This window comes from Amblyomma maculatum, chromosome 8 (assembly GCF_055883805.1).
Source record: "Amblyomma maculatum isolate TAMU_Amacu chromosome 8, ASM5588380v1, whole genome shotgun sequence".
Taxonomy (NCBI): Eukaryota; Metazoa; Arthropoda; class Arachnida; order Ixodida; family Ixodidae; genus Amblyomma; species Amblyomma maculatum.
The window spans coordinates 128,614,658-128,641,627 of NC_139351.1; the positions used below are offsets into that span (position 1 = coordinate 128,614,658).

General features: G+C 52.9%; 1 protein-coding gene across 5 annotated transcripts in view; it reads left to right on the forward strand.

Annotated features, from left to right (window-relative positions):
- LOC146182538 (latrophilin Cirl-like) overlaps positions 1–26,970 on the forward strand; it is a 454,778-nt gene that overhangs the window by 413,591 nt on the left and 14,217 nt on the right. For all 5 annotated transcript variants that reach the window (XM_084577657.1, XM_084577655.1, XM_084577659.1 and 2 more), the window contains 6 exons: positions 2,153–2,345; positions 3,192–3,298; positions 13,869–14,025; positions 14,755–15,002; positions 19,581–19,742; positions 26,720–26,823. In XM_084577657.1, the coding sequence (XP_084433783.1) occupies positions 2,153–2,345; positions 3,192–3,298; positions 13,869–14,025; positions 14,755–15,002; positions 19,581–19,742; positions 26,720–26,823 (971 nt within the window). The remainder of the gene's footprint in view (positions 1–2,152; positions 2,346–3,191; positions 3,299–13,868; positions 14,026–14,754; positions 15,003–19,580; positions 19,743–26,719; positions 26,824–26,970) is intronic.

The following is a 26,970-nucleotide window of genomic DNA, read 5'->3' on the forward strand; positions in this document are numbered from 1 at the left end:
GAACGTTGCCTATATATTCGCCGGCGTTCACACCGCATACTTCGTATACACCCGTGCGCCATTTCGTCCCGACTCGATCGTTCGGTGCGAGATAAGTGAGGGTTTCTCAGCTTATATGCGTCGTTGCCTGGTACGAGAAACAGGACACCCATACATTATCCCTCGTGGCGCAACAATGCTCAGGAAGTCTGAGAGGCTGGCAACGATCGCGTATACACATTCGTGATCAGTTCCGATCGCGCTTTGGCTTCCGCCTTCTCGCGTTGTTTTGCCGATGCGGCCAGCAAATCAAGTTCTCACTCGATCCGTCCGATCGTTCGGGGGCTTCGACAGAACGGCGCATGCAAAGGCGCGGTTATGTTGATTGAATCACAATAATCGCGTGCACCGGCCTAGCATCGGGGACTACGGTCCCTGTCTGCAGTACGAGCAAAGGGTGGGGTGTTCGTAGTAACGAAAACCGAACGCGGAGAGCTAACCGCAGCCTTACCGTTAATCGCCGGAGCCAACGGGGCTAGCTTGCTCCTCAGTCTGCACCGCTCAATGCTGTAAGCGCGCAAAGCCAGTCCTCTCAGCACCACGTAAAACTCAGCGTTGCCACAGTACCCTATATAGCAGACATTAGCCAATATACAGCCCTGTATACCTTTGAAATGCATGGGCTATTCAATTCAGCCTTACTAACTTTAAATGTATTCGCAGAGCCGAGGGTGTGGCATATATCGGCGGATGTGAACGAACATTTTTTACGTGGGATCGAATTCGAGGTAGAAAGTTGAAAATACTTCGCCAAGAGTATGTCCCATAACGCTGCTGTGTTGGCCAATGCCGACGCGATTGCACTAAACCCACAGCACGCTCGCATCTGCGCATATCGAATAGCTTCTTCGGCGTTGCATGATTTCAGGCAGACAGCCTTCAAGTAGGCCATCAACACAAGCCGCCGCCAGCCTCGCGTTGCTGCCTCAGTTCTCGCGGAATGCGCGCGGAGCCAACGCATTGCGGTAGAAGGAGAGCTCATCGCTCCGTCTTCACGAGCAGAAAGGAAGCGGCGATGTGTAGCGGAGTACGTGGAGGGGGAATCTCTTGGTGGCGTAATTACAACCCGGCTGCGCCGTCCAGCGAGACTCGCGAGCGGCAGCGCACTCCTCCTCCTCGATGGGCGCAATCGCGTCCAGGGATCTTCGGAGGTCGTGATCGACGCCGCTGCGCTGAGTCGTGGGCGAAAGTACCGACGCGGCGACAATCATTGCGTATTGAGCAACAAAACGATCTGTCAGCGTTAATTAAGCGAAGAGAAAGAGTTCGTGTGGAACGATCCAGATTTGTTTCTTCGATTGGGATATATATACTTTTGTTTTTTTCTGTACCTTAATTTCGACTTGATTGCCGGGGATAAAGCAAGAGTACGGAGGAAGACCCGGGATATTAGTCCTCTCGCAATCGTAATATCTATATCCCCCACGATGCATAACAAATGCGACACTTACGGCAGTCCGTGTCTCTAAATCTAGCGTTCTAGATTTATCTTTATTCGACGCATTTAGTATGCCTCGATCAAGCTACCGTGACCCTCTACCGTAGCGCGCGGGCGGTGCGGTGCGCGCACGCCCCGACGCGGCAGATCTTGGTGCAGGCTTTCAGTATGTGGCGCCATCTATCGGCGTCAAGGAGATCTGGGCATGCGCAGTGGAACGCGCGGCGGCGGATCACGGTGGCGGATCGCAGCACACTAAAACTCTCTATTAATGCGGCAGCATTATAACGGTAATGTGAACGCAAATGTCTGGACATCGTAGTTCCGCGAAACGTTTGGAAACAATAGCGCCGATTCATCGAACATCCTTCCTATACGCCAGCGGCATGCGGGTGCGACAAATGAATACTTATCGAATTGCCGCTTATTTTGTGTGCGTGTGACGAGCTACCTGCGGGCTTTTTATACATCGGCTCATCGATCTACATCGCCGATTCATCGAACATCCTTCATTACGTCCACGGCATGCGGATGCGACAGATGAACACTAACGAATGACTACTTATTTTCGTACGTATGATGTGCGCGTTTCTCTTAAGAGCGACCTGGGGGCTTTTTATACATCGGCTCATCGATCTATATCCCATCTGTCCTCCTCCTCCTTCTCTGGCGCAGAGCGTATCCGCTACACGACCGAGTACACGTGCGAGGGCCGCGAGCTGAACATCTCGTGCCCGGAGAACTACCAGATCCACCTGGTGCGCGCCAACTATGGCCGCCTCAGCATCGGCATCTGCAACGACTTCGGCCGGCTCGACTGGAGCGTCAACTGCATGTCCTACAAGTCGTTCCTCATCATGCAGGACAGGTGAGCGGAGCGGAGTGCCGGACGGGGGCAGGTGCGGTCAGGGCGTCTAGACACGCAACGCCGAAGCACTTGCATGATTGCGTGCCACATCCGCTCGAGTATAACTCCGGTACCAGAACAGAAGAACAGAAAGTATAGTGGCTCTGAAGGGGTTACGTTAGCGTCACGGGAGCAAACCATTATAATTTATTATAAGTTATACGTGTTTAATTGTTAATTATAATAATTAATCAAGTATTTGTAATGGTTAAAATTGATTACAGTTATTCATTAGAATCGATAAAACATGACTTATTTCACCATTTGGCTCGCGCAATGATCAGTTAGTCCGTGAAAAGGGCACAAGCTATCGATAACTGCAATAACGCCTTACGGGAGTTATTGCTTGTTAAGGGAGTTTAGGTTGTGGCAATGCGAATTCCATGTAGCCCGTCTAGCCCTTTGCAGTAATATTTATTCCCCTCTCGCCGTACATGAACTAGCGACGCACATGAACTGTTCGATGCAATATTCAATGTGCATTTATTCGCTAAAAGCATTTAAAAATTTACGCAGCACTAATGGAATGCGTGCGAAACGAAGAGGCGTCTGTGTGCTGTGCGATGTAAGCGCACGTTAAAGATCCCCAGGTGGTCGAAATTCTTTCTCTCTTTCCACTTTCGCTCCCATCTTCCTCCCTTCCCTTACGGCGCGGTTGAGGTGTCCACAAAGAACAAGTGAGACAGTTACCGCGCCTTTCCCTTCCCTATAAATCAATCTAGTCCTTTGCGGCTTGATAGTGTATGTCGAAAGCGGAGCCGAATGGACTGTCGTTTCAGTGCTTATATCCCTCTTCTTCTCTTTCAGGTGCGCACACAAGTCCAGCTGCGGAACGCATGTCTCCAGCAGTCTGTTCGGGGACCCATGTCCAGGCACGCTCAAGTACCTGGAAATGCAGTACCACTGTGTGCTCGGTAAGTGAGGTGCACGAATCAAAGCTGCCACCTAACGCACTGGATTTGATAAACAAAAGCACGCGCTTTCCCATGCTTCGGTTCTGACACCACCAGTGAAAAAAGAAAGGAAAACACAAGTCAGGCGCTGTGCCTGCGTGTGCAGCCCGGTACAAAGGTTTCTAGGACGCGCTGGCTGCGACCGAAGCTTGTAGATAATAGCCGCCGAATCGAGGCCGCATTTCTGGAGGTGGAAGTCAGACACGTTCCGTGATCTCTGGCGGTGAAATAGTTGGATTCAAACGCACGTAGTGCGCCTATGTGCACTGCTCGCATTTGAAACCTCCTGGAAACTTTTTTTTTTTCGTCCATGATGTCAAGGATCGAGCCTAGGTTACCAGAACATCCTACAGCGTCACTCGAAACGCAAGTAGTCTGTGTGTGTACTTTGAGGTAAAAGCGTTGACGACACAACGTTACATTCATCCGCAACTTTAATAATAATCTTCAGCAGACCGTCCCGCCGTACGGAAGAGCGTTCTCGCTACGTTAGCCAACTCTTTCTGGGAACGAACGTCGTGGCATCGAACGCGACGCCCCAGTCACTGACCTTTGCTTTGCTCGTGGACTGCAAAGAAAGAACCGACGAAGAGGTGGGGGAAAGGCTGAGTGACCAGCGGAGACCTCCATCCGGGGGGCTTCGATCGCCCGCGGGCGTTCGGTGGAGGCCGCAGCTGCGCACGCCAGATCCGCGATCGAGCTCCCGAACCCCTTGAGAAAGCCCTCGTCGAATCCTCCCCCCCCCCCCCCCCCCCCCCACACACACACACTCTTCACTCCGCACCACCGGCCTGCGCTCGAGTGCGGGCCTCGCTCGATGTCCGCTGCGTTCAGCGGCCACACGTTCGCCAGGCCACCACCGGCGTCTTCGTTGGCGGAATCTGACCTCGGCGCGCACGAGCGAGTCAGAGGCTGGATAGGAGGGTTGGAAGGCGACTGGTATATTGTCACGGGTTCTATCGCTACCCGGACGGCAGTCCAGAAGGACAGGGTCAAAGGACGGGGTTGAGGCACAGGAGGCAGAGAGCAGGCGCTTCACCAGGCAAAAGCAGCGGCGTCCCAGAACCACGCGCACTCCGCAGAACTTCGTCTTCTTCTCCCTCCAGAACTGACACGGTTAGCGCGGGTTACACTACTCCTCCCCCTGAAAGGCGCATCGTCCCGATGCGCGCTCCAGCGTTACTGAAACGTTAAATCGAGCAGAGCTCAGAGTCAGAATACGTGGTTCTAGCGTTCACAGTAAGTTTTGAGGCGAACCACATGCACCACTTCAGGATGAGGGGGCCGACGAGATGTGCTCGGAACAATCGGAATCACCTCGTAATTCACGTCGCTTATACGGCGAACGACCTCGTATGGGCCAAAGTAACGTTTTAGCAGCTTCTCGCTGAGACCGCGACGGCGAACGGGAGTCCACACCCACACTTTATCACCAGGTGCAAAATTAACTTCACGATGCCGGAGGTTGTACCTGCGTGCATCGACGTGCTGGCGGTCTTGGATGCGTAGTCGTGCCAACTGTCGGGCTTCTTCTGCGTGCTGGGTTACCAGTTGGACATCGTCGTAGGAGTAGGCCTCCGGCTCATGGGGAAGCATGGCGTCAAGCATGGTAATCACCTCTCGGCCATGAACCAGGCGGAACGGCGAAAACCCGGTTGTTTCCTGAGTTGCGGTGTTATAAGCGAAAGTTACGTAGGGAAGAATATCGTCCCATGTACGGTGCTCGACGTCCACATACATAGATATCATGTCGGCTATAGTCTTATTAAGGCGCTCTGTGAGCCCATTCGTTTGGGGGTGGTATGCGGTAGTTTTGCGGTGGTGCGTGTTGCTTAAACGCAAGATCTCTGCCATTAGCTGGGACACGAACGCGGCACCGCGATCTGTGATCAAGACTTCGGGAGCACCGTGACGGAGGACGATGGACTCGACGAAAAACTTCGCTACATCAGCCGCTGTTGCAGAAGGTAAAGCTCGCGATTCGGCATACCGTGTGAGGTAATCCGTAGCAACAGCAATCCAGCGGTGTCCCGAGTTGGACGTAGGAAAAGGTCCGAGCAGGTCCATGCCTACCTGCTGGAACGGAGTCATAGGCGGCGGAATGGGGTGAAGATGTCCTGCGGGTTGTACGGGCGGAGTCTTACGTCTTTGACATTCGCGGCAGGTCCTGGTATAGTGACGAACAGTCTTAGCAAGTTGAGGCCAGTAATACTTGGAACGAATTCGTGCGAGTGTTCGGCTGTATCCCAAATGCCCGGAAGTTGGGTCGTCATGACAGGCGTCCATAATTTCATTACGCAGGTCAGCCGGAATAACCAGTAGCCAAGACCTCGCACTCGCTGCGAAGCTCTTTTTGTATAGCACATTGTTGCGAAGACGTAATGCGGGCAGAACGCGCAAGAAGACGCGTGGAATGGTGCCTTCTTGACCTTCCAGATGGGCGATTACTTCACGGAGTTCAGTGTCGTGTCGCTGCCGCGCTGCCATATCGACCGTGCTTATGGTACCTATAAAAGCATCTTCATACTCGTCGTCTTGACCGTCAGATACTGATTCTATAGGCGCTCTGGAGAGGCAGTCAGCATCTGTGTGCCTGCGACCGGACTTATAAACTATTGTAGCATCGAATTCTTGCAACCGAAGTGCCCACCGTGCAAGTCGCCCTGAAGGGTCTCTCAGAGTGCTGAGCCAACAGAGAGAGTGATGGTCGGTAACTACCTGAAATGGGCGTCCGTACAAGTAGGGTCTGAACTTATTAATCGCCCAAACTACCGCGAGGCATTCTTTTTCAGTGGTCGAGTAGTTAGTCTCCGCCTTCGATAATGTTCGACTTGCGTAAGCGATTACACGCTCGGTCCCGTTCTGTTTTTGAATGAGCACGGCTCCGAGGCCCTTGTTGCTGGCGTCTGTATGAACTTCAGTCTCGGCGTCCTGGTCAAAATGCCCGAGTACAGGGGAGGTCTGTAAGCTTTGTTTAAGGCGGTCGAATGCACGCTGCTGTTCATCCGACCACTGGAAGGCGACGTTCTCTTTCGTGAGGTGAGTAAGCGGTGCAGCGACATGAGAAAAATTGGGAACAAAGCGCCTATAGTAAGCACAGAGGCCCAGAAACCTCCGTACGGCGTTCTTGTCCGATGGTGTAGGAAAGGAGGCGACGGCGGCTGTTTTATCGGGATCTGGACGAACACCCGCGCTACTGACGACGTGGCCAAGGAATTTTAATTCATCGTAGGCAAACTTGCACTTTGTTGGCTTCAGAGTGAGGCCTGCGCTTCTTATAGCTTGTAGTACTGCTCTCAGGCGAAGAAGATGATCGGAGAACGTGCTTGAGAAGATTACAACATCGTCAAGGTAGACCAGACAAGTTTGCCACTTCAGTCCGGCCAAGACGGTGTCCATAACGCGCTGAAAGGTTGCTGGGGCGGTACAGAGGCCGAACGGCATCACTTTAAACTCATATAGACCATCCGGGGTGATAAAAGCAGTCTTCTCTCGGTCGCGCTCATCCACTTCGATTTGCCAGTAACCACTTTTCAGATCTATGGATGAAAAGTAACGGGCATGTCGTAGATGATCAAGTGCGTCATCAATGCGAGGAAGGGGATAAACATCCTTCTTGGTGACGTTGTTGAGACGGCGATAGTCAACACAGAATCGAAGAGTGCCATCCTTTTTCTTTACTAGTACCACTGGAGCTGCCCATGGGCTGTGCGAGGGTTGGATTATATCGTCGGCCAGCATTTCTTGCACTTGGTTCTGAATAACTTCACGTTCTTTGAAAGAAACTCGGTAAGGCGACTGACGAACAGGGTGAGCAGCGTCATCGGTAATTATTCTGTGTTTGGCAATGGTCGTCTGGCGAACTCCGGATGACGTAGAGAAGCAGTCTTGGAATTCTGCAAGCAGCGCTATCAATTTGGCCCTCTCGCTCACAGAGAGATTAGGTGCAATGCTTACACCCAATGGTGCATCGTTCTGCTGCGAAGAGGAGGAGAAAGCACCTTCGGACAGGGCAACAACTTGAATAGGGGCGGTAATGCTCTCCATGGTACCGAGAGCCGTGCCTTTCGTAAGGCGCTGTGGAGTGCCACAAAAGTTGGTGACTAGGACGTGTACGCAGCCAGTATCCAGCTGCGCGATACCTCGAGCAACACCAAGACCCCGTTCAAGAAGCAGCTGAGCACTTCCTTCCAGCAGAACTTCGCCAGAAGCAACGTGGTCGGACGTGACAGGGAGAAATACGCTAGACTGGGGCGGTACGGTTACGTGCTCCGCCAAGACGCGTGCCGTGCAAACTTGGGGCTTTGTTTGCGCCGAGGTATATCGAGGTTGACGAAGCGTGAGGCGGCGGTCGGTAAAGTCGATTACAGCGCTGCAATCACTCAAAAAATCCATTCCGAGAATAATGTCTCTGGAACATTTCGATAGTACAACAAAGGTAACCGGGCACCTGAGACCGTTAATCTCAATACGAGCAGTGCATCTGCCGATTGGTCTCACGAGGTGGCCTCCAGCGGTTCTGATGTCGGGGCCATCCCACTGCGTCGTTACCTTGTGAAGTCGGCGGCATAGCTCCCCACTCATAACAGAATAGTCTGCACCAGTGTCAACGAGTGCCGTCACGTCGTATCCGTCGATCACAACATCGAGGTTATTGTACACTCTGGCGCGACGGTCGTCGGAAGCTCCGTCGGGGAGTTCGTCGTGAAGTTCGTCAGAAAGCTCGTCGGAAAGCTCGGCGGGAAGCTCGGCGGGAAGTTCGGCGAGAAGTTCGGCGCGAAGTTCGGCGCGAAGTTCGTCGGGAAGGTCGTCGGGTTGATCGTCGGGTCGCGTGGGGGAGCGGGGCGAAAAACGTGGAGGCTCTTTAACAGGAACGGGTTCGGCAACGTCACCTCCAGACGTCGCCGGGCTTAGTTTTCCCGATGAGGGGACAGGCTTTGCCGTCGATTGCTGCGAAGGGGAGAATCGTATCGGCGGGACGGTGTCGAGCGAAGGTCGCGACGTGAAGACCGGTCGGGTGGTGGTGAACGGCGCAGATAATCCGCGATGTCGCGGGGTTGCTCGCCGAACTCCGGGCGGGGAGCATTCCGCTGGAAACCGCGAAGACCAAGCTCGCGGTAAGGGCAGCGACGGTAGACGTGGCCTGCTTCTCCGCAGTGGAAGCATAGTGGGCGTTGGTCGGTTGTCCTCCACACGTCAGCCTTGCTCATCCATTGCTGCTGCGGACGAAGATCGTACACAGGGGTACGGGGTTGTGCAGGCAAGTACTGTCGACGAGCAGGCGGCGGTGGTGGCTGCTGCGGCGGCGGGCGACTAGCAACGGACGCGTAAGTCTCAATGGGCTGAGTAGGGGGCTGAGTAGGTGAAGAAGCAACGGAGCACTGTGGATAAAGGGCACGCTGTACTTCTTCGCGGACAGCATCCGTGAGGGTGCAGGATGCCGAACCATCAGCAGGTGGAAGCAGCTGCCGTATTTCCTCGCGTACAACTTCGCGGATGATCTCGCGTAGGCTTGCGGTGTCGAAGGAACCAACAGGGAAACGAGCAGCTGAAAGGTTCGAAACGCTGGGACCTCCAGCAAGGCGACGATAATGGTCCGCTCGCGTAACCAAGGCTCGCTCGATGTTCGTCGCCTCATTTACAAATTGTGCCACTGTAGTCGGCGGATCACGAATAAGCCCGCCGAAAATGTCACTCTTGACGCCCCGCATGAGTGCACGCACCTTTTTTTCCTCGGTGGCACGGGGGTCGGCACGGGAGCTAAGTCGTAGGACGTCTTGAACAAAACTCGTTACAGTTTCGTCGGGTCGTTGTACTCGTGTTTGCAGAAGGTCTTCTGCTCGCTGTCGCCGATACTGATTGGCGAACGTCCGTCGCAGCTCTTCCTTACATGTGTCCCAGGATGTAAGGGAGGCCTCGTGGTTTTCGAACCAGTGCCGAGCCGTACTGTCCAGGCAGAAATACAAATTCTGAAGACAGTTTTCGGCATTCCAGCCATTGTGGCGGGCCACACGTTCGTACTGCTCCAGCCAATCCTCCACATCTTCGGAGGCATCGCCATGGAACGTGGCAGCCGCTCGAGGAGCGATCGGTAGGTACACCACGGACGGTGCGAGAAACGAGTCCGTCTGTTGACATTGGGTCGTGGTACTCCGGGCCATTGTAAGTTGTGGTGAGCCGGAGTTCGGCAACAGACCAAATTCAGGAGCAAGTCCTTGAAGTCGCCGGCTGGCACGTATCTCGGCCTCCTCGTCGAAGGGGCGGCGGCTGAGACTTGGGGGCGAACTCAGAGTAGCGGGTTTTGAGGGGCTGTGCTGCATTTACCCCGCACCTCCACCAGAATGTCACGGGTTCTATCGCTACCCGGACGGCAGTCCAGAAGGACAGGGTCAAAGGACGGGGTTGAGGCACAGGAGGCAGAGAGCAGGCGCTTCACCAGGCAAAAGCAGCGGCGTCCCAGAACCACGCGCACTCCGCAGAACTTCGTCTTCTTCTCCCTCCAGAACTGACACGGTTAGCGCGGGTTACAATATACGTCATGCACTGCGTCGCCGTCTTCGCGAACATGTTCGCGAACGCGACAGACGTCTCCCCTGTCACCTGCGTGCTGCCCTCGCTCATGTGCCCCCTCCCCCTTGAGAGTTGAAAATGAACCAGCGGTGCTGACTCCCTGAGCGTTTCGTTCGACCGGCGCCACAACTACCCCGAAAGCTCATAAGAGGCAGAGGAGGCGAGTAACGCCACCTAGAGGAAATTCTGTGTGAGAGCACCGCGGTCTCCCCCGCCACTCTCTCTCTCTCTCTCTTTCCGCGCTTGCTCGAAATGACCGATGAGATTAATCGAAAGGCGCTGGGCGAATTCTCATTCTCCCGCTCCCGCGCGCATGCTATCTCTCATGCCATTTCTTCGTTCCCCACCACGTCGGGTTATACTAAACCTCAAACTGCTCCTCCCGGCACTAGCGCGCTCGGTCTATGCTCCTCCTCCCATCCGCATTCCCGCGTTTTCTGGTCGACATTTAAGCTCTGCGGTTTGAACGCTGGGGTCCCCCTGCGTCGACGCGGTGTACACGCATTCCTGAACAACCTTTACAGACACCCGCCTCAACCGGCCGCTTGCTCTGTGGGCTCTGGTTAGCTCTCTCTCCCCCCCCCCCCCCCCTTTCTATCTCTTTTTGTTCCGTTCGCTTCGCTCATCGTCGGCTTTTAACTCGATGGGTCAATCAGCGGAGGGTTTAAACGCATGGCGCATTAGGGAACGACACCCGGCGTTAGGCGGTCGATGCCCACGTGGTTTGCCGGGCGCGGAAATGCAGTTTTGGAATTCGACTCGAGGAAAGCAGTGCAGCCGCTGATAGCGTGTACCACACGCGAAGCTCTTTCTTCAAGTGCTGAATTGTTACTAGGTCGTTTTGACCGGGGAATCGAAAAAGGCTTTAACCCTGCTATCGACTACACCAGCAGGCAAGTGAGAACCGCAGAAATAGCGTGGAATGTCGCGCCCGTACGAGATCGTCATGTTTTCGTTTTACCGGCTGCACCAGCGACATCGCCATCCTCTGGCCTCACCGACCTCGATGCCCTCTTGGCGATATAATGCGGAATTGTACAGGCTCCCATAGTGATCTGGACTTGGCTATCCTGCAGTCTGGGAAGCCGCTGGGGGCTCTGCTGGGTCGGAGCGCTCCCAAGAGGGCTGCCTGCACCTCTGCTTACACTTTGGCGCTCTCTCTCCGACACCGACGCGGAAATCGAAGCAGCTACTCGATAGAAGTCTCATCGGCACGTTTTTCTGAGCCCTCTATCGCTTCACCGTGCGGAAAACCAGACCCGGTACCGGCCCTCCCCGTCCGCATGCCGGTGTGGTATTCCTGAAGAAGTCCTCGCATTTAGTTCCGACGGCGCCTCGTCGTCGCCACGAGCGTTGTACGTTCGTCCATAAATCCGCTCTCGGAAACGAAGTGTCGACGACCGATTCATCGCCCAGGCCGCGGGAGAGAGACATTGACAATTCCGCCAGCTGCACTCAGCAGCGAGCCCCTCATCCCCCTTTACAGACCACGGTGTAGTCGGGCGCATTTCGACCGCGTCCTGCCACCACCGCTTGCAAGTCTCTGACGCCTTATTCAACGGGCAAAAACAGACGGCCGTGCTTCTTCTCTCTCTCTCTGTATGTTTGCATGCTGCGGCGTTCCTTCCGCCTTAAGTCCGGGAGCCTATGGCTTTATAGAGGACGCCCGCGCGATATAGCGGCTCCTCCATCACGGATATAACTCCCAGCGCTGTTCTTCTATATACACCATGTGCCGCCCCCAGCGCGCGCCTTACCGTGGGGCGGCCGAGGAAAGCCATCTCGAAAGAGTGAGAGAGGAGCCGTTCCCCGAGGCCTCTCCTGTCCATGCATGCATGCATGTGAGCCGCGATGGAGGGGATTGGAAGAAAAATATGTATGCACGGACAGAAGAAAGGCAGATAATCAAAAGAAAAAGGCGAGTCGAAAGAAAGCCATGGAAGCCGCGAGCGGCCGGTGGTGGTGTTATGCGTGCCGAACGTCGTCGACGTCCCCCACGTCGTCGTCATCTCAACCATCATCTCTCGACGACGGCGACGTATAGTGCCGCGTTCTCTCTCTCTCTCTCTCTCTTTTTTGTCTTTATTATTCATCGCTTCTGAGGAGATGACTTGCGGCCGCGGGCGCTTCTTTCAACCCCCTCTTGCGTGGCAATCAGTTCTTCTTTCTTTCTATTCCATCGGTTGCCCCGTGCTCTCCGCTGTACAGCTGCGTTTTACCCTTTCCCTTAGTCCCCTTTCGGAACAGCCAGCGAAGGTATATACAAACGCGAGCCGTACTTTCTTATATAGAGGGCACGTCATAGGCGATATGTACGCACACAAACGCGCATCTAGGACTTTTCTCCTGCTTGTTTCCGACGAATCGGGGGAAAAAAAAAAAAAGCGGTGAAAAGGATGGGAGGGAGAAGCCGGCCTCAGATCGACAGGAGGTCCCGAGTTTCGCGCCTAGCAACGAAAGCTGAGAGAGAAAAAGAAAACGAAAGCATTCTGCGAGTGACATAACGCCCGCCTCGTAGGGGGTGAAGAAGGGGGGGCACCGATGGCTTCTTCGCCCCAGCACCTCGCTGTTGCCTTTGACGCTGTGCTCCTAGGGAAAAAAGAAAAGAAATGCCTTCCCCATTCTCCGTGGCGGCAGCCGCAAAGTGCTTCCTGAAGGATGAGGAAACGCTCGGCAGGGTTCGCGCTTCTGACGACGCCGCCGACGTTGGAGCCGTACCGCGCGCGCGCGCTGTGCTCGTGTCGGAGAAGTGTGATAGAACAAATGTGACGTTTCGAGGAAGACGCGGAGAAAGAAAAGGGCGGGATGGACGAGGAAAACGTACTTGCCAGGAAGGGGGTTTACGCCGTGTGTTCAGGGCCGAATGGAAGATGAACAACGCTGCGGCTCGATCGTCGCCGGTGCATGCGAGTCCATTTTCGACTTCGCCGTTTCAGAATTCCTGTTTAGGAAGGGAGCGAGGTTCTCGTAACAAGAACACGCCGCTCGAAGCTGATTTTTGTTTTTACGGATCGCGTGTCTGCTGGCTGCGCGGCACAGTCAGCGCCACCGAAGAAAGGAAGAGCTGTAGCACGCGAGGGGCGTGATTCGTAGAAATGACAGCCCATTGCGCGTTTAGAGAGACAAGACCGACTGAGTGTTAACATTTCTTTTTTTCAGCACAGCTGGTCACTGTAGCTTTCAGTGAAACCTGCAGACCGCACACGTGCCGTCGCAGTTACCATTAGGTTACAATTTCTCGAATGAGCTCGGTGTATATTGGGAAAAGTAACATTTAACGCTGAATGTTGCGCCGAGTCCAGCAGCCTGCCTTGTTAGACCAATGCATTTATGTGAAATGTCCGTTGTGGATTACATTTCAGTAGTGGAGTGATTGCTCTCTGGCATCCACTAAGCGAAGCCATACTGCATGTCTATCCCCCCCCCCCACCGCAGCGCGCACACGCACACACGCGCGCGCCTTTATATATTTTTTTTTCGCTTCGGAAACCTAGCTTGTATGGCCATTTGATAAGGCAAACTGATGATCATATGCAAATATACTAAACAAACCTTGTCTCTTGGTAGGCCATACCACGCGAACCTTTTTATGAGGATGTTCTTACGGAAATTTCGTCTATGCAGAAAATCGAGAAGAACATAGCAGTCGAGGTCTCTTCGGCGCCTTTGACGACGCGTTTCGTCGGGAAAACAAACATTTCGCGACCCTATCGTTCCGAGGCGTGTAGCAGTAGATACCACGCTTGTGGCTCGTGGTAACTAAATGACGTCACGCTTACCTTACGCATATACCGCACCGGCAGGAAGGATGGATTTTTATGGCTTCTCCGTTTTTATCGGGGTGGTGGGTGGCGCCACATTGCCCGGAATTGTTTAGTGGTGACATTATTTAATAGAAATGTTTGCTTTAAGTTAATATATACCCCCTCCCCCTTTTCTTTTTTTTTAAATAATATTTCAGCCACAGCTTCGCCGACGCCGTCTGGTGGCGCCAAGGACCACCCGAGGGCTCCGCTACACGGACCCGCTGTGACCAACACCACCTCTCACCCGCAGCAGCAGCTAGGCACGCGAAACCGTCCGACTGCTGCTCCCGCCGCCGCCCCCGACGTCCACAGGTAATACGATTTCAGGACGTCCACAGGATGTCCGCCTCCGGTCACGCACGTAGGGTGCAGAAAGCATGTGTCGCTTGTCCGTTACCTTCGAATTGCGATGCTCGTGGATCTGACGGGCGTGCGTGTGCATGGTTCACAACCTTTAACGCGAGAGTGCCAGGAGCGCCACTAAGCGTTACAAAACTGTCCGGCATGTCTTCGTGCTTTTCGTGCAGTGAAGGCGAAGCGCTCTGGTTTTAACCGACAATAGCCCGACAAATGTTATTGGGAGTACTTTTTACCGCTGCCGTCGCCGTCACGCTGCGGTTTACTCGTCTCTGTCCATCATTTCCCCACCTTCTTTTATCCAGTGCGGTTGTCAACATGTCCATGTATCTACCGCAAAAGCCCATTTTTGTCTCTTCGAAGTGATGTACAGGTCAGAGAAGCCGCCTTTCTGACGATTCCTAAAAGTCACTGCGTACCGCACCTATGTGATATACTGTAAGCTGATCGGGGAATCGGCTTTATACTAGATGCCGCTAGACATTTACGGCTGGCTTCCGGGCCGAAATTTCGTATTGAATTCTTTTTTAATGAATATATTCCATTCGCTCCGGGTGATTGTCGCTAACGCGTAGTCATCGATCGCGCTCAAGCGACTCGCGAAGGCCGAGAAAGTATCGTAATTGGAGCGTTACTGAAATTAGAGTGCAGTGCCGGCTCCTAAAACGTCGGCACCATCCGCAGGTCGAAGCCGGACGTCTTTGCTGCGGCTGCGACCTCGAGGAGGCCTGCTTCGAGCACGACGACCACGGCTGCCACGACGACGACAACGACGTCTACTGTGCCGCCGGCAACGTCAACGACGGCGCGGCCTGATGTCCGAGGAGACGAGCAGGGGCCGCCGGACGACTTCAATCGCGACAACCGTTACCCGACGGCCGATTCCCGGCCTGCCTGGCACGAAGTGACGCCGTCCGCAACGGGGCAGCCGGGTAAGCAACGCCCTTGGCGATTCTTTTCGGTATTGCATGGGTTCCAAAACCTGACTATATGAGAAACCCTGGTTTGTTGGTGAAACTTTATTTGAGCCACTTATTTGGCTCAGTGGGCCAAGGAGATGATCAGGAGGCCCTTGGGCCGCGGCGACCTTCAAGGCTGAGCCTGTAGCTCCGGTTCTGAGCTGCGCAGAGCAGCGTCTGTGGTTCCACCCGTTAAAATGGAATCTGTTCCGGTGCTTGCCCCTCTAGGTATGAGACACCCTGTAGTAGGCCATATGGCTGGATATAGTCCGATAGGAATCGCTACGCGTCACTTCGTCTTCCTTGGAGATGCACCATGTTCCGTCCTTCCATAACCAAGAAGCGCGTCGAGGAAGAAGCAAAGATCTCCTCGATCAGAAAAAGCGACGTGTACGAAGGGCGTGTCGGAGAAGATAAAACCCCCGTGTCTCTCGCAGCCCCCTGCGACGCGAACGATTGCCGTGGAGACGGTCGTGGCGTGTCGCCTCGGCTCGCTTTCGCAGATTTGTATCTCGGAGACGCATACACCGTCGGAGCGAGCCGGTGCTGGTGAGGACAGAAACCGCGAGTCGGGGAGAGAGTGCCTTTAATGTTTTTTTTTTTGTTTTTTTTAGACGAAATACAAGCAAGCCCGCAGCGTGTCTGTTCGTTGAGCACGCTGGACACGGCTTCATTACAGGGAGGAGCCGGCGGTGGGGAAAGCCGGTGCACGCGCGCCAAGCGGGGGAACAACTGAAGAGAGCGCTTCCTGGCGTCGTTATCGCGACTTCGGATCACTTCCCGCCGGGGACGCCGCCGCCTACAACACAGACACTGGCGAACTCACAACACAAAAGCACGCGCGCTGGACGGTCTCTGGTTGTTCCACTCTGTGATAAGAGAGAAGCGTCACGCACTGGCCGGAGCGAGACTGCGTGTCCACGAAAGCGTGGAGGCTATCGAACTGTTATTTCTGTCCGAGATGGCACCGCTGCTGCTGTAGAGGGCTGATAGGCGCCCAAACCCGCCCATTGTTTCTGCGAGCCTTTGCTGCGGTCTCGATTCAGGAGCCGCGCCCTACACTTTCCGTTTCTGATGCCGGCATGGCAGGTGACCGAGCGGCTGGCAATGGGAATGTTCCTTTGGAAGGCCTCATTTACACGGACAAGGCCCCGTGCTCGCATTTTGTAACGGATGCAGCGACCGATATAGACAACATCACCCTGTTCCGCTTTCGCAGTGCTTTTATTTTCTGCCTTATCCCTTTCACCGGAGAGGAAGGGATCTTCCTGTTTCCTGCAGTATATGCACACTCGCGTGCTCATCTAGCGCTCGTTGTTCAAAGGCGTGGAAACGCTCAACTGACATCACGCAAATGGGCTGAAGTGAAGAGACCGGGACGCGGGGAGGAAATAAGGTTGGGGGTGCATATAGCGCCTAAAGGTGGGAGTGGTGGTTTGGCGGGAGGGGGGGGGGGGGTGGGGGGGGGTCGCGGAGAAGCGGCGCACATTAAAACGAGATTGCGCCGCTCGCACGGTGCCCGCCTCCTACCCACGCTTTGTTTCTGCTACAAACGCAGGCACGAGAAGTGTGTCGGTAGGGGGGGGGGGGGGGGGGGGGGGGGGGGTGACTCATCGTTGCGGGTCGAAGCGGCGGCGGCTTCTCGCGAGCTAGCACTTGCGCGCTTTAGCTACGAGATTGTCAAATGGACGGCGATGGCAAAAAGAGAGAGAGACGAAGGAGCTTCAAAGGGAAGCGTAGCCGGTGGAAGCCGAGGTATAAAGGATAAAAAAGGCAGCGATGGGGTCCCGAGATGAAGCAGCTGAGGATGAGTCCAGAAAGTGTCTCTTCTGGGCGCATTTCGCCGAGGCTGTGCAGCGCGGCAATAAACTGAGCGCGCGAGAGAATGAAATAGAAGGGAGTGGGGAGGAGGAGCTAAGCGCGCTCATTGTCGACGCTCATTATTTATGCGACACGCTTCACCCCTTGCTCCCCACCTCTTCGTTCCTTTTCTTGTCGGCACCACTCTCCGGGCCTCCGCGCTGCCCCGAAAGCAGCGGCAGGCGCTACGCGGCGGCGTTCCGTGTGCCGAAATGGGGAAGACGACGCGGCGACGAAGAAAGGAGGTCCTAAACGCTTTAGGGCTCGTTCGGGATGCGCGCACCCGTTTCCAGATTGGCGCGCACTCTCTCGGAGCGCGCTCGCTTAGCGTCTTGTTTTTGCCGCTGGCACCGTTAGCTAATTCGATGCCTTAACGTCCTCGCCGGTCGCTGAGGAGGCGGCAAAGGGCGGTGTTCGTCTCGAGTTGGCAGCGGTGGCGGCGAACGCGTTGGCTCGCGCTCACTGGCGGGCTTTGTGTTTCGCGAGCAACGTTTTTTGTCGCATGTATTTGCTTAAGTCAACGCCTTTACTCGTTCGGTACGGGGAACGCGCGGCGCGATGAGAGAATCCTTTCGTCGTTTCCCCCTTTTTCGCGGAGTGCCCCCAAGGTGCATGCAAAGCACTGAAGCCGACGGCGGAGGACAGAGTTGACGGTTGCTGCGCGCTTGCAGCTCGGCGTAGACGCTGAGGGGTTTCTTTTGTTGCGATCAGCGAGTGCGGCGGATGAGCGTCTTATGAAACATGTGCGGGGAAGCCCGCCATCAAATACCACTGGCCCGGCCGCCGCCGTGCGGTTCGTGGGTCCACTGGTGGCGACTTCGTCACACTGCCTTTATCCCAATTTTTATGTTTCTCACGAGCCCTCTTGAGGCCACTTCACTTTCGTTAACCATTCATTTCACTTGAGCTTCTTAACCCTTAAATCTTCCCCCTCATCGTCTTGCCGGCTCTTCATGAGTCATCCTCTAGGCCTCTTTTTTCATGAACTTCGCCTTCGTCTGCTTTGAAACGCATTCGCCTACCTTCCTCATTACGCGACCGAAGTATCGCAGCCAACTATTTCCAATTTTTCGTTCATCTAAGGCTTTGATCGTCCTTCGCACGTGGCCTTTCTTGACTCGGTCATTTCTCGTCACTGCTCGCACACATTCTCCAGCACCCCTAAATCAGGAAGCTTCAGGAGCGCCCAGCGCCTGCTGGACTTCTTCACGGACGACGTCCGCGAGCGTCGCCACCTGGGGTTGTTGCGATGATGGCTGCATTCGGCGGAGCTCCTCTCGCACGATCTCCCGGATGAGGTCACGAAGGTTCTCTCCACTTGCAGATGCGCGGGGGTAGTGGCTTGAGTAGTCTGGCTGAAGTGGCCGCTCGTAGTGGCGGATCCGGGTGTACAACGTCTTCTCGATGGCGGACGCTTCCGTTTCAAATTCCGCCATTGTTTTTGGCGGATTTCGGAGAAGATTTCCAAAAAGGCGATTCTTTGACGCCTCGCATTAAAAGTTTGACTCTCTCACCTTCAGTCATGTTAGGGTCGGCGCGGCGAAAGAGGCGCTTCATCTCCTCAACGTACGCCAGGACAGACTCGTTAGGAAGTTGCAGTCTTGACTGAAGGAGGGCCTGGGCTCTTTCCTTTCGGGCGATGCTTGAAAAGGCAGTCAGAAACGCTTCTTTGAAAGTCTCCCAATCCTTCATAGTTGCCTCATGATTTTCGAACCAAACTCGGGCATGTCCTTGAAGAACAAAGTAGACTTGCCTAAGTTTCGCGGCGTCATTCCAGCCGTTGAAATCTGCCACACGGTCGAAAAGGTCCATCCAATCTCCCGCATCTTCATCCGGTAGTCCATGGAAGCAGGGGGGCTCCCGGGATTGGACGAAAATAACCGGTGCTGTAGGCTGGGCCATTGTCAGCGTCGATGCCTTCCGAGATCGAATGGGGTCAAGCAGCAGACCGTGTTCGGGTTGTAGGCCTTGAAGTCGGCGGCTGGCTCGGTGACCTGTAGGCTGGTCTTCCAGGGCGACAGGAACACGGCTTGGGTCTTCGCTTGAAGGATCAAAGGCAGCACCTCCACCAGATGTCACGTAGTGGTGACGAGGTCGACGAAACAATTGAAGGGTCGATGATTGCACTAAAGAAACTGTTTATTTGGGCTGACTTGCGCCCGCAAAAGAACTAAGCAACTCGGCGGCGGCGATAGAAACAAACGTGCTCGTCGATCGTCGAACAAAGAATGCTCGTCACACTCGGCAACGCTCAATTTAAAGGCTGCACAGAACAATCTAGATAACGTCGCAAACAGCTACCAGCACGGGCTGGAACATTGTAGAAAGACACCCTAGTGGCCGGAACCATCGAGACAGATCTCGGTGCATCTTGCGCTCAACAAAACTGATAAAGGTGTGACTCGCGACATCGAGCGTTAACAAACAAAAATTACGGAACTGATACGCGGTCCAGAATCAGGGTGATAAGCATGTATGCCGGCGGCTGTTAAAAAACTACAAATACTGTTTTGAAGGCTTCGCGGCAATATACTCATCTCTCTTTCTTGTTACTGTCGTTGTCTTCGGACCGCTGCGTGTCGTTTACGCAGCGGTCTTCGCCTGGCTTTCGTTGTCCGACGTGTACTGTTACAAGTGATCGGCGGTCGTGTGCACGTGTATGCACGCTCAGTCGCCACTGAACCCACACAGGGGTTGGAGTTGCGGTGGCCACCGAGGACCCGTCGCTGGAGGCGCCCCCTGGCGTCGGAGCGGCGGAGGAGTACTGCGCTCCGACCACTTCCCGGGAGCTCTCGTGGAACTGGACCAGAGCTGGAAACACGGCTGTGCAAAAGTGTCCCGGTGGAGCCACCGGTGAGTAGCACGCACGAGTACAGTGCGGCAGGTTGGCATAAAAAGGAACGAAGGCGTGTGCTAGTAAATGTTATGAAACTATTAAAACATCAGTCAACAACTAGCCCAACTTAATGCTGTGACGAGTAAAAGATGTGAGAAAACCCACTCTACTTATATGAACATATCACAAGTGCTTAAGTGGGTTGGAGTCTCATAGCGCGTCCGATCTAACTTAAAGCATGCTATAGTTCTTGATCGAGCCATCCTGATCAATGCAAGCCACGTCCTGAGGGTTCCGTCACGCAGTGTGTGTGTGTGTGTGTGTGTGTGCGTGTGTGTGTGTGTGTGTGTGTGTGTGTGTGTGTGTGTGTGTGTGTGTGTGTGTGTGTGTGTGTGTGTGTGTGTGTGTGTGTGTGTGTGTGTGTGTGTGTGTGTGTGTGTGTGTGTGTGTGTGTGTGTAGAGCTAATGAGAGAGAGAGACAGATACGCAATTTAAGACCGCGTGTAAATTACTATATCCGTATGCGCTCTGCAGCCGCACCTGCGAGCTGGCACCCATGAACCGCTCCTCTGGCGCGAAACGTTCAGGACAGGATGCAATATTCCAATAACGCCGTTGCCAGACAGTATGTTGGATCTGGTTTCGGAATATCGCACCTCTAGCATCGTGTTGCCATCTTGGCATTATGCTCGCATCCTTGGACGTGACAGAGGACGCTGGATTTTCAAGTCTTGACCGGTAGGAGTTAATCTGGCACGATGCCATCTCGCCCGAAAGCTGCTCTTCCGGCCACTCAACTGTGATTTGATTGTGGATCGCCGTGATCGTCAGAGCGCTGCAACGCCTATGTGGCGTAGATAATTCGCGAGCCTCCAGTGGCTGTTTTCCGCGCGTTCGATATCAGGCGCTGCTGGTGCGACGCACCGCGTTCCGAAAACGCGATTTCTACGTTTTAATAAGCCCTCGCGGGGAAAAATACCGCAGTAATTGCGGAAAAACATAAAAGGGCGGCGGATCGGAAACTATGTGACAGTTATACGTTAGCGTTAGTGAAAAAAAAGTAAGAGAAAAGTGCAAATCGGTTCGAAGCGGGAAAGCTGTTGGAGGGAAGTAACAACAACGCGGGCTCGGACCGCGGCTGGCCGGACAAAGGCGCTAATAAAGAGAGATTAATGAAGGCCGATAATGAGCGCAATTATTCGGGAGTCGCGCACGCAAGGCCACCGGGGCCTGCGGACACAGCGCCGCCTCGCGGCGACGAGACGTCGACATTCCTGGCCTGATTAAAACTCCAAGGAGCCGTGCGGCCACTGGGGTGGTAAATGCTTGAATATTTCATTGTTCGGTGCCGAATAAGGGGTGCTGGTTCCAGCCAGCCAAGCCGCCGCGGCCGGCCATCTATAGATGGCGGCGCGCCTTGTTTCGTCGTTATTGTTGCCTTGTGGCTCCATCTTTTGTCTTTGGCGTCAGTCATCGTTCCTCTTTCGTTTCTTTAATTCTTTCTTTTCTCGGCAGCTGCGCGGCGCTCTCCGCGAGCCGATAATATCGGACCGCTCATGTCGCAGGCCGCACGCCCGGTCATAAAGTGAGGCGGTCGCGTCGCACTCTCTCGCAAATTAAAGGATAAGTGAATGGCTTCTCGGCTGGCGAGGACGGCGATAAATTTTTAGCGTGGACGGCAGACGGTGCGCGGAGTCATCGCGCATTTGTTTCTAGTTGTAATTTTGCCTTGTTTTAGTGATGCGGGAAAAGAAGCAGCTCGGACCGACGCCGCTGTCCGACGACCGGATAGTTAGCATTTTACTTTACATTCTATATAAACCTTCTCAGTTGCTGAAAAAAAGTAAAATGACTCGTTTCTCCCTTTCCACTTCAAGGCAGAAAAACATAAGCTCGATTTGAACTCAAGCTGTGGATCCGCTTGGATTGGTTTATGGGGTTTAATGTCCCAAAGCGACTCATGCTGTGAGAGACGCCGTAGTGGCTGGCTCTGGAAATTTTTGCCCTCTGAGGTTTTTTAAGGCGCATTAAGAGCGCGCAGCACACGGGCGCCTTGCTTTCTTGCCTACATCGAAAAACGGCCGCTGTGATCGGGATTCAGTCCCGCATCATTGGGTATAGAAGCCGAGCGCCCTAACCACTGCGTCAACCACGACGGGGTCAAGCTGTGGATCAGCTTGCTAATACTAGAAAGAGTACCTCTTCAGCAACTAACCTACACATGAATATTAAAAAAATACCAGTAATAAAGCAGGCAACATGGGCCTTTCGACAGCGACGCATTTTCTTTGTGATCGGTTCATCTAGTGACTGCTCACGTACATGGCTCCCTGTTAATTGCCCCAAAATGCCAGCGCACCAAAACAGCTCCCGTTAAACGAATGTGCTTTGCACGCCCATGCGCCCACACACGGCAGCCACCCCCCTCACTCTGCAAACACTGCCGCGAGGGCGGACTCTACAAATAAACAAAAGTCGAAGGCCGAACGTTTTCTTAATTGTCATGGCTGCGATGCGCTCAGCATACGCGCTTGCGCAAATAAGGCTTTCACGGAGATCGAGGCGCCTTGTCAAGAAGAAGAGAACGCAGCGCCGGTGAGGCGTAGCGGCGGCCGGATGAAACATAACAAGCAATAGGAGACAGTAAAATAAAAGCTTTAACACAGCTTTAACACCGTTACCCGGTTCTTGCTGAATCCGCGCCACAATCGGGAAGATGACGGAAACGGGATTCTTCCTTCAAAGAAAACAAAAAAGACGAGAGTGAAAGTTGACCGGGAGGAAAGAGATAAAGGCTTCAGCGTCACTCATCTCGTCGGCATCTGCCAATCTGACGCGTCTCGTCTCGAAACGTTTAGAGAAAGCGGAACGGGGAAGGAGGTGAAAGAAGAGTGAAGGATGCGTATTAAAAGCTATCGGAAATCTCACTGGATGGCCATTACTTTCGGCATTTTGTTCTTATTGCAGCCGCATTGATGGTGCGGACCTGACACAGCTATTTTTTTTTTTTTTTTCCTTGTCGAAAAAAAAAAAAACGCAGCCTCTTGGAAACACTGAAGGCATTTTACGAGGGTGTTTTTTTGACTTAAGGCTGTACGAACAGTGTTTTTTTCACTCTTCAGAATTTCAAGCTCCTAATTAGCAAACAGAAAAAAGAAAATTAACGGTGGTAAGCGTTTAATATATATTGTCACGTAGTGGTGACAAGGCCGTACACGCCAAAAGAAGACACAGGCGTGATGGTACTGAAATAACTTTATTGGGGCTGACTTGCGCCCGCAAAAGAACTAAGCAACTCGGCGGCGGCGATAGAACAAACGCGCTCGTCGGTCGTCGGAACAAAGAATCCCCGTCACACTCGTCAATGCTCAATTTAAAGGCTGCACAGAGCAATCTAGATAACGTCGCAAACAGCTACCAGCACGGGCTGGAACATTGTGGAAAGACACACGAGTGGCCGGAATCTTCGGGACAGATCTCGGTGCATCTTGCGCTACAACGAAACTGGTAAAGGTGTGACTCGCGACATCGAGCATTAACAAACAAAGATTGCGATATTGATACGCGGTCCAGAATCAGAGTGATAAGCGTGTATGCCGGCGGCTGTTAAAAAACAACGAATACAGTTTTGAAGGTTTCGCGGCAATATATATATATATATATATATATATATATATATATATATATATATATATATATATATATATATATATATATATATATATATATATACCGGGTGTCCCAGCTAACTTGAACCAAGGGGTACAAAATAATATATTTGAGGTAGGTCAGTGAAACCAATTGCATTCAACTGCCAGCCTCCTTGCGCACTACAGGCAATTTTTTGTTTTGCAATTACTTAATTAGCTAAATTATGTTAATTTATCTAATTTATTAAATATCGACTTTAGACCAAACATGTAAATTTGAAAGTTGTAGAGCACCTTCAGAAACCCCCATTTCATTAATTGCGATAAAGAAAGTCTCACTTGTATCGTTTTTTCCGGGCTCAGAAGAAAGCCCGCGAAATACAAATAATACCACGTGACTAGTGCATTTGTGCGCAGTCAGGTTCTTCTAACCAGCAGTGTCCACCTGGTTTTCTCATCACGCTGGGCGCTCCCATCTTTTAGTGAGAACAAGAAGAATAATTTTCTCACCACCTGCAGCAGACACCTTCCCCCACCTGTTTTCGTCTTCTTCTTGTTTTTTTTTTTTTCGTTTTTTTTTTGTCCCTTCCAAGGTTGTTCCGCGGTTGCCTGTATTGTGTCTTGTACTGTATACAGATGACTCGCGGCGGCCGGTGCCTTGGGTTGATGGCCCATTGGGCCTAGCCTGCTCTCCGCAGCTGTGTGTGTATGTGTGTGTTGTGCGTGTCCAGCTGACTCACCTGTGTGTGCCCATATTGTTTGTATCACCTCTGGCCAACCCTATAAGAAGACAAACAAGAATCATGTACCATCAGTCTTGAGAAAGGCAGGGCTCCTGCCGAAACGTCGACTACAAATAAACTTGGAAACAGTATGAAGCAATTTTTCACTTTTATGTAACCTCTAGCAACCAAGTACGTCTATTTACTTATCCTATATATATATATATATATATATATATATATATATATATATATATATATATATATATATATATATATATATTTATTTATTTCTAACCCGCAACGCCGCTATAAGGGAAAGTGCACTGAGGCTTTTGTCCCAATCTTTGAAGCAGGGCAGACTCTTTAATGGCCATTTCAGCGGGAGCTGATCTTAATGAAGCTGACCAATTTTTGGGGTGTTACGGTTAATTATGGTTAATTTGGGGTAGCCCCTGAAACCCCTGCTTTCAAGCCGTTGCTTCCGGGACATCTGACATGCGCGCCTAGCGCTACTCCGCGTCAGGTGTCGGAAAGGGGAGCTCATCTCCACGTGGCTCTCTCTCGTGGCTGGGACGAGCGAATTTTTACCATCAGAAAGTGAGTTAAACGTCACATTGGACGATTCGCATCTTATACCACGTTTTATGTTTTCTGTGATCTTACACTACGTTTTATAATGTTCTCTGTTATCTGCTGAAGGTTTCGTGCGCGCTGTTTTGATTTTACAATGTACTTGAACGCACATTCCCCGCGCTCCGTGGAGCATAAAGGATTCAGTGATATGGCGTGCTTCTGGAGACTTTGCACTACAGTTTACGCAAAAGCAACATAGCCAACGTCGCATTCGTCAAGGGCCTCGCCCAGCGTCTCTTCTACTCAGCCCGGGCGAGGTCCTAAAAGAAGAAGAAAAAAAGACTGGTCTACCCCTGAGCACCGCATGCACAAACCGCGGATTGTGTCAGTACAGCCTCGACCACCCTTCTCTGGCGAAGAGAACGTCACAGCACACACGAAAGTGGAGGGGTTAAGGAAAATGAGGCTCCCTACGCGTGAAGTGAAGCGACTAGAATAATAGGGCAGCGTGTAATTGATGTCACGCTAATAATAGACTTGCCGCGTCCGTCAAAGGGAACTCGCGCCGCAAAGTTCGCCGGCCCCGAGGCACGACACAGCGCGCGCTTGCGTTTGCAGCAGCAGTCTTCGCCGTTTTCGGAGCACCGACGGGGGCGAGGGGCCGACTCATTTCTGTCGTTTCATCGGAGGTGGCAACTTTGACGACGCGCGGCCGGAGCTAAGCGTAGCGGTTTTTTTTTGTTGTTTTTTTTCTCCCCTGCGTTGATTCGTGTCCCCTTGTAGGTGGGCGGCCTTCGCTGAGCGGGATTACCGTCGTTTGTCCGGCTTTTAATAGGGAGTTTTAGAATAGGGGGACCCTATCGGCTAGGGGGATAGGGTAATAGCGGGGCGCGAGTGCGCATGCGCAGAACCCAAGCGGGCCTTGGGTTTTTGGGTCAGCGGACGACGGTCACCCTATCTCGGCGAAATAGCGTGGACCCTATCGCCGGATAGGGTCGGGGAAAAAGGCGGCGTCCGGCCAAGCGGCGGCCGCTCGCCTCGGTACACATTCGTCGTTACCGCTCCGTGGTGTCACGCGTTCAAGGCAAACGAAAGGTTAACGAAGCTTGTGCTATGTCTCATGATGCCCGCACCACCAAATATAAGCGATAAAACGCCCCATATTTCCTGATTGCTTCCAGTTTTACCGAGCCGCTAGGCTTAGCGAGTTCGCCTCGTTTGGTTGCCATGGGGACCAGGCGTCGGAAAGCGCGGAAGGTTCAAATGAGGTTTCCCGGCTCAGCCTGGATTGGTAAAAACTGGCCGATCTCGTCTTGTCTGAAGAAAAGAGTTTATATAACTGGTATTTTTAAGATAGCTTTGTACAATGACAGCAGTTTCTTTTTAATAAAATAGCATCGGTTGGCTTTTATATATTTCTATGCTTTCACGGTTTACCGTCTCGGCGCTGCAATCGACAAAAGCAAGCCCCGCTCCGCTGCGTCGGTAAAACCCTATTCTAAAACTCACCGGCCGACTCGAACGTTGCGCCACGGCACGCTATTTTCTTGGGGGCCCCAAGCCTTGGGTTCCCCTATTCTAAAACTCCCTAATGACGAGGTGATTGAAGTTCCAGCCACTTTTCGTGGATGCCAGTGCAGTAAGCTCTATTTTGTAGAGTACATATATTAGCTTGACTTAGCCCATTGTATGGCCGTCAGAACTTCGTTGGACGGACCTTCTGCGGAGAATCTAGATGTCCACAGGATATTCATGGGACTTTCATTGCCGACATGAGGTATAACACGGCATATTGTGTTTCACTTGCGGACCTTCTTTTAACTTTAACAGTGCACCTAGCAATGCATTGAAAATCTGTTTTATTTGTGACAGAGGCAGTGAGGTGGGTCTGGAGCTGGGCCAATACGAAAAAATGCCATTCGCGCAAAGAAATATTTTCCTAATTTTTGTTGCTAAACCGCGGATGCAACAAATCTGCGTTCTGTAACTGGCTGTGTATTGCATCCTGTAATGAGAGGTACGTTTGCTTTCGATTTGTCGTTACAGGTGTGGCGAAGTGGAAGTGTAGTCGCGTAGGACTCCGCTGGGTTCCGGACAAGCCTGACCTCCGACTCTGCCGTTCCCTCTGGGTGGAGAACCTTCGCGAAAGGGTGAGTGCTAGACTTTTCGGACCTATTCTAATTAATTAATCTGAAAGAAGGTATACTTCAGCAGAGATGTTAGCGAAATCGGAAAGAAGTGTTTTTGCGGCACTATTAAACAGCAAGTACCAGTCTGTTGGCGATATAGAATCGCTC